At 46.0% G+C, this 14,809-nt stretch overlaps 1 protein-coding gene across 1 annotated transcript in view; it reads right to left on the reverse strand.

Moving 5' to 3' along the window:
* Window positions 1-9,940, reverse strand: part of rasal2 (RAS protein activator like 2) — a 48,990-nt gene extending 39,050 nt beyond the window's left edge. Inside the window, 1 exon segment of the mRNA XM_005464201.4 lies at window positions 9,272-9,940. Coding sequence (XP_005464258.2) covers window positions 9,272-9,764 — 493 coding nt within the window. The 5' untranslated portion in view covers window positions 9,765-9,940.
* Window positions 9,941-14,809: the final 4,869 nt, after the last annotated feature.

Genomic DNA, 14,809 nt, shown 5'->3' on the forward strand with positions numbered 1-14,809 from the left:
TTCAGATTACAAATGTTCTGAGAGATTTGTGCTTGCCCAGATGTTGATGTGATACACGTATAATCAACTCTGTGCAGCTTTGCCGCAGTTCTGGAAAACAAGGCCGTGATTATGGAGGGAGAACATGTGACGTCCGTCCTTACATCAGGGAAGCAGCACGAACCAGTGAAGGAGAAGTAAACAAGAGAAAATTCTGTTATATTTGCATGATGATAAAATATTTGCTGCTCCAGCAGCTGTTCAGGCTTGATGGGAAGATTTGTTGGACATGCAGTCAGGTTACAGAGACGTTTACCCTGTGCAGACCTGTGCAGACCTGAGCTCCCCCCGTGTGGAGCCTCCTTCAGCAGCAGTACTCTGTGTGGCGTTATCAGCCTCTCACATCACTGTGGAGGAAGTTGGCCCACTCTTCGTTACAGCGTTGCCTCAGTTCATCGAGGTTTGCAGGTATTTGTTTATGCACAGCTCTCTGAAGCTTCACAGCATTAAAGTCAGCCTGAGGTCTGATTGCAGCAGCTTGGATGAAATCATTGTTCATGGTCCACTCAGTGACTGAAAAACAAACCATCATCCCTCCACCACTGTGCTTTGAGTTGGTCTGAGGTCTTTGACATGCTGGGTTTGGTTTTATGGACGAACGTCTGCACTTTGGTCTCATCTGTCACGTTTCCTGAAGCCGTGTGGTTTGATCAGCTTTGCAAACCAGAACGCTCCAGGGCTGCAAACTGACAAATGTTCTGCTCTTATAGCGGTGATCAGTCAATCCAGTGTGTTTGATCACGAGCGCCTGCCTGACCCTCCTAAGTCCTATGGAAACAGTGAGGGTGGAGTTTTTCACGCGAGTGCAGAGATCCTGGTGAAAACTGATCACGTGATCGGATACAGGAAAGACGAGGAAAGCGAAGCAGAACATTCACAGGAATAAGAGCAGAATTTATTTTTGGCATGCAGATGGGAGAGAGGAGATTAAGCCTGTTGCTGGAAGTCGATAAAATAAAAATGAAGATAATTCATTTAAAAAGGTACGTTCAGCTCCTCCCCCTTCCTGAGGAATCGCTCCAGCAGATGGAGCCGTGTGTTTGATTTGGCACACATTTTACTCCAGAAGCTCTTCCTGAAGCTCCCATTTATCCGAGCTTGGGATCAGCACAAGGAGGACACCAACCTGTGACCACATCCCTCCTCTGACAGAAGACAATAATGACTCTGAGCCGAGCAACATTCGATCCAAACACGGCATCGCAGTATCCCGACATTAGCCAACCTACAGATAGCAGCTTTTGTCTAAGAACAGAAACGGTCTGAGGTGCTTGTGGCGCACAGTTGGAAACCGTGCTTTGGTATTTCTCTGCAGGCAGCTGTTCAGCCATTAAACCCAGAGGAGCCATCGGCAGCTCTGAGGTGTTAAACAGGCTGCAGAGGAGCTTTTGTCCGAGGGAGGAAATTACAGCAATTAGCAGACTGGACCCCGACAGAGAAAAGTGTTTTTATAAAGCTGCCCTCCGTTCAGGCAGGAGGAGGAACCATCAAGGTTGTGTTCAGCTTCCTTTCTGTGGACGTCTGCAGGGAGACGTGAAAGCTGCGAGTGTGAGAAATAAACGTGTTTTCATGATCGATGTGTGAACAAACTGAAGTATCTTTGAAAAAATGAAACTTTCCAAAAGTCAGCCTTTGGACGGATTTATGTAAATATATCATGACACCTCCTGGACACTAGGTGGCGATGGTGTTTACACACGTAACCAATCACAGAGAGCTGGAGCTAATGAATGTTAATATAGCATAAATGTGTTGTTTTTAATAGTAAACAAGGTGACAAATTTAAACTCTGGCCTGATGGTGGCGCTATGAGCTGAGGATCAGCAGAGTCCTGAGAATAACTGCAGTACTTTCACATGTCTAAACCTGTCTAATTCAACAACTTCCCTTCGTGTACATGGACGTTATGTGAATATAAAAGTTCACTTTGTAGTTTGTGGCTGTAAAAGCTGCCGTGAGACTCTGACGTAATAAAACAAAGGGCTGTTAGAAATATCAGTACGCTCATTTCTGGGAATTTACTACAGGATCTGTACACTAACACTTCCAGAGACCGGGAGATGAAGCCGCTGCGTTCTGTGTTGTGAATTCAAGCTGTGAAAATGTGCCAGATGAGCCGAAGCTCGCGCTGCTGCAGGTCCTCCTGATGTCTGCGCTGCACTCGGAGAGTAAGTGGGCAGCGCTGCTCTCTGGAGAGGACGCAGACAGCACTCAGCTCAGCAGCACAGAAACGTCAACACGAGTCTGCTAACAGCTCCTCACGCCGCGTACAGGGACGCTCTGGAGGTCATTTTTATGACATTTTACTTCAGCAGAAAGTGAATGGTGCTGCAGCTCCTCGCTGCATGTAAACCTGCAAAAACAGACGTGCAAGAGCAGCAAGCACAGCCCACACAGGCCGACGAGGCCCACCAACCAGCTGCATCGCTGACTGAAAACACTGATCACCTGGTTAAAGTGAAGCTTTCTGCTGTGAAACTTTGGGTCCAGTTATTCGTGTGGATGCCACCTTAACACACCTCCCCCACCACACGCCGCTCGAGGGACACGATAAAGAGCCGCTGATCAGGGAAAGCTGCAGTTTTCCTGCTCAATCATGTCGAGTTCATTTTATTTTATTGGTTTGTGGAAAATGAAATCGGCTAAATCTGATTATCTCACATCTCATTAGCCTAAGGCTATGTCCACACGTACCCGGGTATTTTTGAAAACGCAGATTTTTCTATGCGTTTGCACCTTTCGTCCACACGTAAACGGCGTTTTCGGTCACTGAAAACGGAGATTTCTAAAAACTCCGGCCAGGGTGGATATTTTCTAAAACTCCGTTTTTGCATTTACGTGTGGACGAGAAAAACGGAGAAAACGCAGTGTCAAAGGTGTGCGCCTTTTTTGACGTCACAGTGTGCGCCACGTTGTTGTTTCGGTGAAATGAATTTCTACAATACTGTTACTGTTAATTGTACTCTCTGCAGTGTTTAAATGCTTACATATACACACACAGTTACTGTCCCTCCACACATACGACTCGGTTCTGCTTTTATGCCCCATCTTTGTTTACTTTTTCCCACCGAGGCTTCTAGACTTCTGATTGGCCAACATTTCTACACGGTTAGGAATATAGCGCCACCTGCTGCTTTGGCATGTTCCTAGCAGCGTTTTCCTTCATTTCTGCCTTTACGTGTGGACGGGATTATTTTTTAAAACGAAAACGGAAAATCTCCGTTTTCAAAAATACCCGGGTACGTGTGGACATAGCCTTAGTTTCCAGCAGAAAACAAATTATTAAAAATAAAAAATAACTTTTCACTGCAAAGCTTTTTTAAATTTCCTGTGTTACAAAGCAAGCGCACCCTTTCACACCTCCGTAAACACTCAAACTCAGTCGCTGTTCAGTTCAGCTCACAGCAAACGTTTCAGTAAAGTATCAGATACTCGCTCTGATGAAGAAAAGCCCGGGCACAAGTCCATCACAGGTATCGGCCTCGGAAACGAGTGAACAATTCAATTCAATTCAATTTTATTTATACAGCACCAAATCACAACAGTCGCCTCAAGGAGCTTTATATTGTACAGTAGACCCTACAATAATAGATGCAGAGAAAAACCCAACAATCATGTGACCCCTATGAGCAAGCACTTTGGCGACAGTGGGAAGGAAAAACTCCCTTTTAACAGGAAGAAACCTCCGGCAGAACCAGCAGATCAGAGATCGATAATCCTCACAGGAGGTCCTGTGACCTCGACAGAAGGAGGACTGCTCACAGTACGAGGCACAGATGTGAGAACAGAACAGAATAATTCATCAATATTTTCCAGTCTCTGATCCTAAAAATCACATTTGCTTTGATATTCAGCCCTCTGGTTAAAAGAACAGAAGCCTTTCCCCTTAAAAAGGGTTCATCCTGCCAAACGCCTGTGGACCCGGAGCAGGACGGCGCCGTCACACAGTCCAGTCTGGACGGTTGTGGCTGCAACACAAAACAACCTGTTTTCAGACGCATTCATGTGGGAGCCTCCACGTTCCCACCGCCGCTATTCAGAGCAGCGAAAGGTTAATGAGCTCAGGGCTGCTTTTGTTACCCAGAAGCTTTTATTATGAAGGGCCAATTTACATACAAAAGGAAGACACACACACGCACGTTGTTCTGTCAGTGTGAGGACCTTCGCTTACATAACGCATCAGTTGGACCTTCAGTTTAGCTTTAAGAAGGATGGAAGTGCTGTCTGAACTTCCTCTCCACACAGGGTCACATGACGTCACAAATCTCCTCCCTCCACAGCTTTCCAATTTTGGATACTGTGCGTACGTGTGCGAGTATCCACCTCTTTGCTAAGTCAGTAAGCTACCATTAAAAAGCCAAAACCTCCTCCCTGAACCTGACCAGCGTCGACTCTGCCTCGTCACACTTTTTTCTGTATCAGTGCCTTGATGTCCTGGTTAGGTTAGCACCAGCCTCCAATAACGTCTGATAAGAGACTGATAAAGAGACTGTGGTGCTACAGTCTGTGCTCATGTGCGCGAGGTCTAAACACCAAACAGCCAAAGTGTTAGGCACAAAGAAACCACTGGGTTAGGGTTGAAAAATGGAGAGTTAGGTGTGGCAGACCCAATAAGACTGCTTCATTTTATCTCTGGGAATGAGGATGGGCTGAGCTGGCTCTGAAGCCACACACACACACACACACACACACACACACACACACACACCTCATTGAGTATGCAGGAGCTGTCATGGCCTCTGGCCTCAAACACACACACACTCACATGGCTGATTAACAGGGTTTCTGTAGGACGCCGTGAGCCAGAACATTACCACACATGTCCCGCCTCAGCCACAAACACGCACACACGCAAGCAACACACACACACAGAGTTGGGTTAATTAGACCCCACTTAGCAGTAGCTGTTCATTCTCACATGGAAACTGAGTGTGAGAACTGGGAGGGTGAATCAGGCTCTTTTCTCTGTGTGTGTGTGTGTGTGTGTGTGTGTGTGTTTACAGAAGTGAGAGCTCTGTGGTTTTTATTACCCAGCATGCTCTGGGCATGCTGGAAACTTTCACACTGTGTCTGTTTACAGCCGTTTCTGTTCACGTAGACACACATTTACTGCAGTCCTGAAACTGTGTACAAATACTTCACTGTGCTACACGCTGTACTGCTCTGTGTACTCTTCATTACTGCTGAGTCACAGCAGAATCAAACACAGTGACTTGAGGCTTTCTGCAGATTAAAGTTAAGCAACAGAAAGCAGAGGAAAGCCGATCTTTATTTATTTTTGTTAAAATGCTGAATTTTCTCACAGACTCTGGTCTGTTTGGGTTTCACTACTTCAAAGTCTCAGGCAGAACAAACTGAAAGATCATAAAGTAGAGGGAAAAAGTTTTCAGAATAAAGACCCGGGTTAGTTTCTTGTTTGCTCACACTCATGTCATGTTGACTAACCCTGCTGGCACGGCTGGTGGGGCATCGCCGCTCTGAGCGACCACACGACGGTGTAGAAATCATAGAGGAAAAAAACCAGAAGCTCTGCGTGCTGAACCTGCCCGAGCGTTCAGATGTTTTTAAGAAATAAACCAAGCTGGCTGTACATCTGTGGGTGAACCACAAGCAGGAACTAATATGCAATCCAGCACACTTTTCTACAGCCTCCAGAGCATTGTAGGAGCTGTAGTTTATAGTTTGACACGAGGCTGAAAGTAAAAGGAAGAACAGCCTGCAGCAGGCTGCTGACCTGTCCAGGTGTGCCCCGCCTCTCGCCCTGTGACAGGCTCCAGGGCACTTCGACCCTGAAGATTATATCTGGTGAACTGAAGTTTGAGCCAGGGTCAGATTACCACTCATCACAGACTGCATGTGGGACCGGCTCAGACCGGATTTTAAAACTTCTTTCAGATTTTGTTCATGACTGATTTTACACTGGTTCCGAGTTTGAATCGAGACTGGTTTTAAACCTGCTCTGGAACTGAATTTGGACTTTAGCTTGGGCTTGTTTTAGGTCTAATTTAGCACTGCTTTGAAACTGGATTCAGACTTGATTTTGTGATTGAGTTAAGACTGGTTTTAAACCAGATATGGGCTTAAATTTAGGCCTGGGTTACGGATCTATCAGGGCTATTTTAGATTTGCTTTGAAACTCTGTTTTGGACTTCTTTTTCGAAACGTTTTGCGGTAGATTTGAGACTGGGTTGGAGCAGGTGATGAGTAAAGAAACCTAAGCCCAAACTCAGGCTTGTTGTTGATCTGAGCTTGAGTTTTAGTTTAGTGGTATGTGGGGTCTGCTTTAGGGCTGCTTTAAAACTAGTTTCACACTTGATTTCAGTTTAGTTTAGAACTAACTTTAAACTTATTCCGGACCAGTTTCTGGGCATAGTATTGGACTTATTTTAGGAGCACTCTAAGGTTGCTTTGAAACTTGTGTCGGTCGGTTAGGACTGGTTTTAAAGCCGTTCAGGACCTGATTATAAAGAGTTCAGAGAGAACTGAAATGTTTTTGTCAGTACTGAGGTAAAAATCTGACAGTTGTCTGTACATCTGTGGATAAAACCACGAGCAGGAACTTCTGATACCCAGTTCATGCTACAGTTCTACATTCCCCAAAGCATTATGGGAACTTTAGTTAATAATTTGAAGCAGGTTTAGAAGTAAAACAAATGAGGCCTCTGCAGTCTGAGACGTGTGAAGCTTCTGAGCTCCCAGCACATCAGCAGCTTCTGTGTCTGACTCTCCTGTCACACCAGTTTCCCATAAACCACCAGCTCAGACAGATTAAATTAAATCTTTTTCTACATCCCTGATCAGCTCTCCTCCTCCTCCTCCTCCTCCTCGATGCTGTGTTCAAATTTCCGGCGAGGCTGAACGCTCCGGTGAGCGCAGCATGCCGGGGATGCTGGGAGCTCACAGATAACACGCATCATCTCAGTTTCAGGATGATGGATGACGACAGAAATATATGCGTCTATCAAACAGGTCGGACTCTGGCGAAGCAGAGACACAATGCCCAAAGGCACACATTAATCTGACACGGTCAGCCAGAACGGTTTACCACAACAGATCCCATTTCCCTCATAATACAAGCTTTCAGTGAGAGAGAGGTCAGAGGTCAGAGACAGGAGGTGGAATAAAATCTGTGATAAGGAACCTCTGGGGTCAGAAAATATTAGAGTTCACACATCGATACTATGAGAAGGACCCAACCCTGAATCCTTTTATCAGTAAGCTCACAGAAACATTTATGTGCACGTCTTCATTTTCAGCTCACAGTCGACTCAGATCAGCTGCTTTGTATTTTTTTGGTGATCTCATACATCACGTGTTTCAGTCCCTAATGTGCCCGAGCATGAAATATTTACTCTGCATTTGCAGTCTGTGAAACGTGCAGCATCTGATTTAAAAGGACAGCCTGAGCTCTGATGGTAAACAAGAGCCAGCGAGGTGAGGCGATCCGGCACGCTGCCAAAGATCCAAACCTGCACAGCAGTAAGGACCAAAGATAAAGCAGACCCAGCTCTGCTCGGTGCACCTGTGCACAGGTTAGCACGACTTTCATCACTTCTTTCCTGGTTTCATTCTCTCTGAAATTATTTATAATTCAGGCCCAAACAAACTGGACTCTAGGACTGCTTCACACTTGGTTTCACACTTAGGTTGGTTTAAATCTGCGCTGACCTTGAATTTGGACTGAGATGGATTTTTGCAATGACTCGTTTCTGATTGCATAAAAACCGATTTCAGAATTGGGTCTGTTTTTTTCATGATGTTCAAAAGCTTCTTCTGCGTACATACACGGGTATTTTATTGTGTTTTCTGAACTTCTATAGACTTCATTATTCAAAGATCTCTGTGGCTCTGATATCAGCCAAAGAAAGAATGAATTCAGACAATTATTCATATTCAGAGGAGTTGTGTTGGAGAACTAATGGGACTTGATGCAGCAGCGAGTTCTGCATGAAAACACACATTTATTATCTGCAGGCTCTAAATGTTTCCTCACGTGAGGTTGTAGTGGAAACTGCAATTAGCATGACTTAACCTTCAGCCTGCCTGGCTGAGCTTTACACACTCTGCATGAATGTAAATGTTTGGTGAAGCAGCTGCAGACAGATTTTCAGCCTTCAATCAGGAGCAGGAGCAGGAGGAGGAGGAGGAGGAGGAAACCTCTCTCTGAGAGCACAAAGGATAGCCGAGGTTTTCCTCCCTTGGAGTAGAATAAAGCTGCAGGGGCCACGGGAGAGAAAAACATCACTCTGCTTTAACTTCACCATGTGGGAATTTTTGTATCATCGTCATAATAATAGTTCAGGTCAGTATCTGAGGCAGTAATCTAGTGGAGGTAAACTAGGAGGTAATTATACTGTATTGATAAGACAGACTGGTAAACTATGTTTTACAGTTTGGCTCTACCCTGGACTGACGTGACCGTCACACAAATAATGCTAATGCCGCTGAGATTTTCAAGGCCAGAGCGGCATTACAACATTCAAGAAAAAGAAAACAGATACAAATTATACTCAGTGTGTTAGGTGCATCACACAGATACCTGCTAATTAACGTCCAAATAAAACCGTAGAACCCTGCAGACCTTAGTGAAGGTCTAAGTGCAGTAACCTCACAGCAGCCATGTTGCTGGTCAGATGATGTAATTAAAAAAGCTCCGAAAGGCTCCAAAAGCACAAGCATGGTCCAGAGGTCCAGTTCAGGGCCTCCAACTAGCTGTGGTGAAGCCTACCGTACAGCTAGCAGCTACACCCGCCTGCGTCTCCATCCACCTGCCAGTCAGAGAGGCCATCCCGATAATAATGCAAACTTTGGACATTAAAACTTTAAACCCAAAAAACAAACCAACTCGAACTATGAGTGCATTGAAGCGAACACACCAACAGACTGTTCTTTAACACTCGGTCAGATTTAAAACTCTGTTTTAAAAGCTCAGTTTCTCCCCGAACAAGGTTCCTGTTTATTCTGAAAGTTCTGCTGTTTGAAAGAAAATCACCCGGGAAGACTTGTGGAGAACTCTGGGGGATTCCCTTTAGAGAATAATTCAGGCTGGTTCCTGGTGTCTATTTGTGTTGGCGTCACATTTTCTGAGGCGGAGGCAACACAACTGTCTTCTCTTCACCTCGTCGTGTTTTTAATTTGTTAGGTGACACTGAAGTTGTTAAAAATAAATAAATAAATAAAACTTTTAAAAAAACCAAACAAAAGGACACAAGCATGACGTAGACACCCCTACCGTCCTCTCCTCCTTCATCTTCGCTGCCTCCGCCTTCCTCCCTCAGGACTTTGCTGATCCTTCGAGACAGCGAGCTGAAGAAGTTGCTGACGGATGGCATGCTCCTCTCGGCGTCCGATTCTACCTTCCTGAGCGGTTCCCTTATGTTGTCATTGTCGGCGCCGGGCTCGGACATCGACCGGAGAAAGATCCTCTGCAGGGCGCCGGGCTCCCCGCTACGTTTTTTTGGGTTTGGGAGGGTGCCGAACCTCGGCAGGCTGAGCAGCCGCCGGTGAGTAGGCTCCATGGTTTGTGCTTTGCCCTCGGGAGTGGACGTACCGGCTGACCTCGGCGCCTGGCGAGCAGATGTCTGCCATTTGTATTTGTCCAATAGCTGCTCAGAAGCCGGTGGGGTGTTGGTTCTCCGCCAGGGCCTCCTGTAAAAGTGCCAGTGGTACAAGGTCCCCTGGATTAGACCCTCACCGCTCATAGGGTGGGCGCCACTTCCACTCATAGTCTAGCACACGCAAACTTCCTCCAGGCAGCAGCGAGCAGATGGAGGCCCCCAAAATGGCCGTCACTGCTGGTTTGCCGACAGCTGTGCTGTGACACGGACACACGACCCCGGCGGGTCGGACGGATGAGGATTCGTCAGGTTGTCCTCATGTGCACGCCGAGCTGGAGCTGCTGTTCGCTCGCTCTCTGTGGGCTGACGTTCGTCTTCCTGGGAGGAAGTCAAGAGCCAGAGAAAGACCGAGGCCAGCCAATCAGGGCTGAGCAAAGGCAAAGCAGCAGACTGTGGTTTCCCCTATGAAGACACAGCGTCGAGCATCAGCTTCTCCTTTTTCTGATCAGTTTCCTGGTTTGGTTCTTATTCAGCAGCAACGACGATGACGATGACGCAGAGCTCTCATAATGAATCATATGGATGGATTTAGATCTGCAGACTTGCTGCAGTTTGCAAACAGCCTGAATTTTGCTCCAAAATAGGCGGGAAATCCCCCTTTCATACTTCCCACATTGGCGACTCACTTTGTGAGGGACCAGGATGGGTTGTAGTGTGTGGTGTAAGGTGGGCAGCTGGAAATAGTAGGTGGATGGAAAGCGGGGGTTTCGGTAGCTGAAAAGTAACCCACAGGGTGCCAAATTCAGTCAGTGATATCCTCTAATATTTATAATACCAAATCAATTCATTCTATACGTAGCAGCAAGAGAATGATCTGAAGAAAAGGAGGCAAGATCTGTACTTTTACTTTCTATAAAAGTAACACAGGCCAGAATACAATCTGGATCTGCTGATACAAAAACATTTAAATGGTATAGTTGAGTTTAATTTAGTCAAGCATAACTCTGTGCTTTCCCACATTCAGGCCAGTCATTCTCTGTTTAATGGGTTAACTTTCTGAGCTCTCAGGCCTCCATCCATGGTGTGAGCCCCTAAATATTCATGAGGACTAAAGAATGTCCCCCCAGCCCCCTGAGGCCTCAGTGACCAGAGAGGAAACAGGAGCAGAGTCCCACACAGAGCAGGGTGCTTTATTGAAGCACTGCTGATAGAGAAGCTTTGAAGCAGCAGAAGCGAGACAGAAAAATCCCCGCAGCTCACTCCGTGAGTTTCATAATATGGAAATGAGGAGGTTTGTTGGCATTGTTGTTCAGGCTGCAGGTGACGTGTGAGAGCGTTCAGTCATCAGTCCTCCACGTGGAGCTGGAGGTTCACCTGCAGCAGGCCAAACATGGCCAAGATACAACCTGAGGACAATCTCAGGCTGTAAACAACCCCCAAATATATATCATCATACATCACACACTTTGTGACAGTAAAAATAACAAACAAACATCAACCAGATCTTCAACAAGCTCCTCCCCCCAGAAGCCGGACTGCAGGTGGACTCCATCTCCGCTGTTGTAGAATGAAGCTTGTGATGACAGTTTTCACCTCGGGGCTCATGAACCAGTTCTCCACCCACGGCAGGTTCTGGTCAGCATGACCATTCAGGTCATAGGAACAGGAGTACCATCCCTGCGTGTGATGGTGTAGATCCTACTGCAGCCCAACGCGGAGGAGGAGGAGTCTGTGGGACCCGCAACATTTTTTAAATAATACAAAATAAATGGAAACCTCTGTCACGTTTAAGAATCAAAACGTGGTCTCTGACATGAGCAGCAAAACCCCAACACCTCCAACCTCTGAGAATATTCGAGACCGGACAGATGCACGATCATGTCCAGAGTCTCTGACTAGTTACAGACTGCCGTGAGACTGCGTTACAGAAAAACGGGACACAGAGTTCAGCTCCTGGAGGATTTAAACATGTGCTCCTCGTGGCCCTGATGGAGTTAGGAAAAAGGATCAAACTCTCTCCAACTCTCAGATCAACCTTCTTCTTCTTGGGACTTTAAAGGCACGCCGCCTTGCCTGACCCACATATCAGCCCTGATTGGATAATGAAGCGGCTGGTGTCCACGGCGACGCTGCATGTAGGTCAGAGTTAAGACTCGGGGAGGTTAAGAGGACTCAGAGGGAGGCAAGTCCTCCTCGAGCCAGCGGAGACTGACCGAGTCTGAGGCCGGAGGTCAACATCAGGACAAGCGGTTCCTCTTCCACGTCAGTTTAAACACATGTTCACGCCAAGTCAAAGCAGCTAAACGCACAACTATAAACACTTCCTTTAGAACTTTAAAAATGAGAGCACGGGCGCTGCTACAGCTCACCTGACTGATCAGGCAAACGAAGGCTATCGCGTCCACCCGAGGTCATTTCCTGCGTTTCATTCCTTCGTACTCCGTCCCTGCTTTCCAGTCTACTCTACACTGTGCTGTCCAATAAAGGCCAAATGCGAAAAATAAATCTTGCAAATAATGAAAGCTCCTCTTAAGAGGCTGTGGACAGATTTCTGTGGAAGGATTTGGGATAAATTTCCAATAAGATCGAAAGAATGGGACGTTTTAGACTGAAACCGGCTCGCTAACCTTGAACATCAAAAATACCTCAGACAACATTATAAATCTAAATTACAATTTCCAGGTGTGGACCGCCAGTTCAGGAGCCACGCCTGCTTTAAGTCCTTTGTTTTGGCTGAAAAGTCGCCCAAAACCATTTGTTTTTCCATCAAGCAGCAAAGAAAACATCAAGGCTCAGGCAGGTCTCATTCTTACCTGCGTTCAGAGACCAGCCTGATCTTCGAGCCCCGTTTCTAACAGCTCGCTCTGACTGAACCGGACTGATGCTTCTCCCCAATTTCCTGAGTTTAAAAGCCAAACAGGAAGTCTTACAAACATTTATGCTCCTCCAGAGAAAGGAAACAAAACAGGAAGAGAGGAGACAAACAGGAAGTCAGGTGGAAGCCAGCAGAGACACGGAAGACGTGGAGTATAACTTCTCTGGTGAGTGTTGTGGTATAATTTACAGTCTTATTGCATTAAAATGAATCAGTGTTATGAAAACTTCTGCACAAAATCAGAGCGGATCTGAAACTCAAATTGATCCGTGATCGACTCTCAGATTCAGCTACAGAAACCTCTCACTGACTGCAGACTCAGTTCAGCCTTAGGACGTTTTTCCTCACTGACAGACTCGACTGCTCACTTGCTCTCATTCTTCATTAATGTGTCTGCATTCATTCAAAAAGTGGTGCAGAAATCTTCCAGGCCCACATGTTTACACAAAACTGCTACAAAGCGAGCAGAACAGGCTGCAGGACTGACCCGGAGCAACAGCTTAAAGCTGGTGGTGCCATTCATCAGGCGCCACTTTGTTCACTTTTCATCTCCGTCCTGCAGGAAGCCAGGAGAAGAGCTGGCAGCGGCAGCAGCCTCCAGCTAAAAATAACTCGCAGCCATAAAGAGAGCTGTAAATCAGCAGCTGATAGCACCAAAGCCACTCGGTGCTCAGGAATCCAGGCTGGAGTCTCAGCTGGAGGCCGGCGGGCTGGCCCTCATTGGTCTGAGGACGGGGCACGCTTCCAGAAAACAGGAAGTTCAAGATCAGCAGCTGGATGTGAGGAGACCGGATGAAACGCTCGAAAAACATCAGCTGAAAGAAGCCGAAGCAGCTCCAGATTTTAACCTGTGACAGCAGTGGGAAGGTAGATCAACACAGCGGTCCGTGACATCACCGCCCGCTCCACCTTCCCATCATTCACACATACTTCAGATTAGCTAGAACCCAGAGGGGTCCATCTAACGTTTTACAAAGTTACAAAGTTCATTTGGAGAAATCAATCAAATGAAACAATTACAAGCATCTGATGGATAAACTGCCTATTTCCAAATTAATCGGCAGGTGACTGAAAGCTCCACAGCAGCTAACACACCGACCCCGAGGCGATAAAGTCAACTTCTAATCCGAGTTTGAAGAATAAACAGAGCAGAAAATATCTAAGTTTGAGCCTCGTGAAGCCCGCGACAAACAGGCTGATAATAATCATCATGTAACGCGACCCTGAAGCGAGTCGGCTGATGTTCTCGAGGTCAAATGAACTTTTGACGTTTGGGCGATTAAGCCCGCTCAAACACTCAGGTGTTCATTTAAACTACAAATAAGGTGTCTGATTGGTTGTTTGGCGGTGTGAGCGTCCTCCTCAGACAGCAGCAGTGTTTGGTGCTCAGACAATTGCCTAATCCAATTTTCATCCACAACTCAGGCTTTAATCTGCAGCCGCTCTGACACAGTGATCCACTTCTGCTCTCTGCTCACAGCTTTCAGAGCAGCAGACGTCCCCTGAAGTAATCTGATTACTTCCTGCAGAATGCAGGAACCTGCTATCATCTGACACATAAACAGGAAAGCTGGTTTCCCCTCATTAACCTCTGAAAAGGGAAGAAAAAATACGAAGCATCTGGAAAGTTACACCTGTCAGTCAAAGAGGCCACGCCCCTAATGATGTCAACTTTAAGCCCTAATACAGTTTAATCAGGTGTGTTATGAAAACCTTACCCCATACAGTTATAATGAAGTAGATAAATTAGCTATAGAGACCAAAACTGCTGCGACTGACCCACTAAAAGCCTTTAACTCAGAGTCACTTACGGTTTAACTGTTGATGAAGGCACCAGACTCCACTGACAAGAACAGCGTCTTTTACCTCCAGGTAAAAAACGGCCTTGCTGGTTTACTTTGTGTGACTTTTACGTTTTTATTGGTCAGTTTAGATCCCAAACAAACAGTGAAAACATTCAGATCCAATAATACTAACCATAATCATTCAGGGCAGCAGACAAACAGCTTGTGTGTTATGAGATGTAAAATCATAGATTTTGTGAATGGAGTCTGGTAGAGTGTGACAGCTAAAGGTAAAGTATATAAAACACCCAGATATTTATGTCTTGTACCGGTTAGCCTCAAAAGAAAGGGTTTCCTTGGTGTAGGATGAATGATCACTTTATTTCATTCGACATCTATAAATAACAAACACAAATCTATTTATTCATGTTTTGTTTCTCCTGAATCTAAAACAAAACAAACCCTAATTACCACAGCACACTGATTTCCCTTCACATCAAACAAATAAAAACACACATGCAGCGCTTTGTGATTACGACGAGTGGGTGTCGTCC

Source organism: Oreochromis niloticus, linkage group LG18 (genome assembly GCF_001858045.2).
Source record: "Oreochromis niloticus isolate F11D_XX linkage group LG18, O_niloticus_UMD_NMBU, whole genome shotgun sequence".
Lineage (NCBI taxonomy): Eukaryota > Metazoa > Chordata > Actinopteri > Cichliformes > Cichlidae > Oreochromis > Oreochromis niloticus.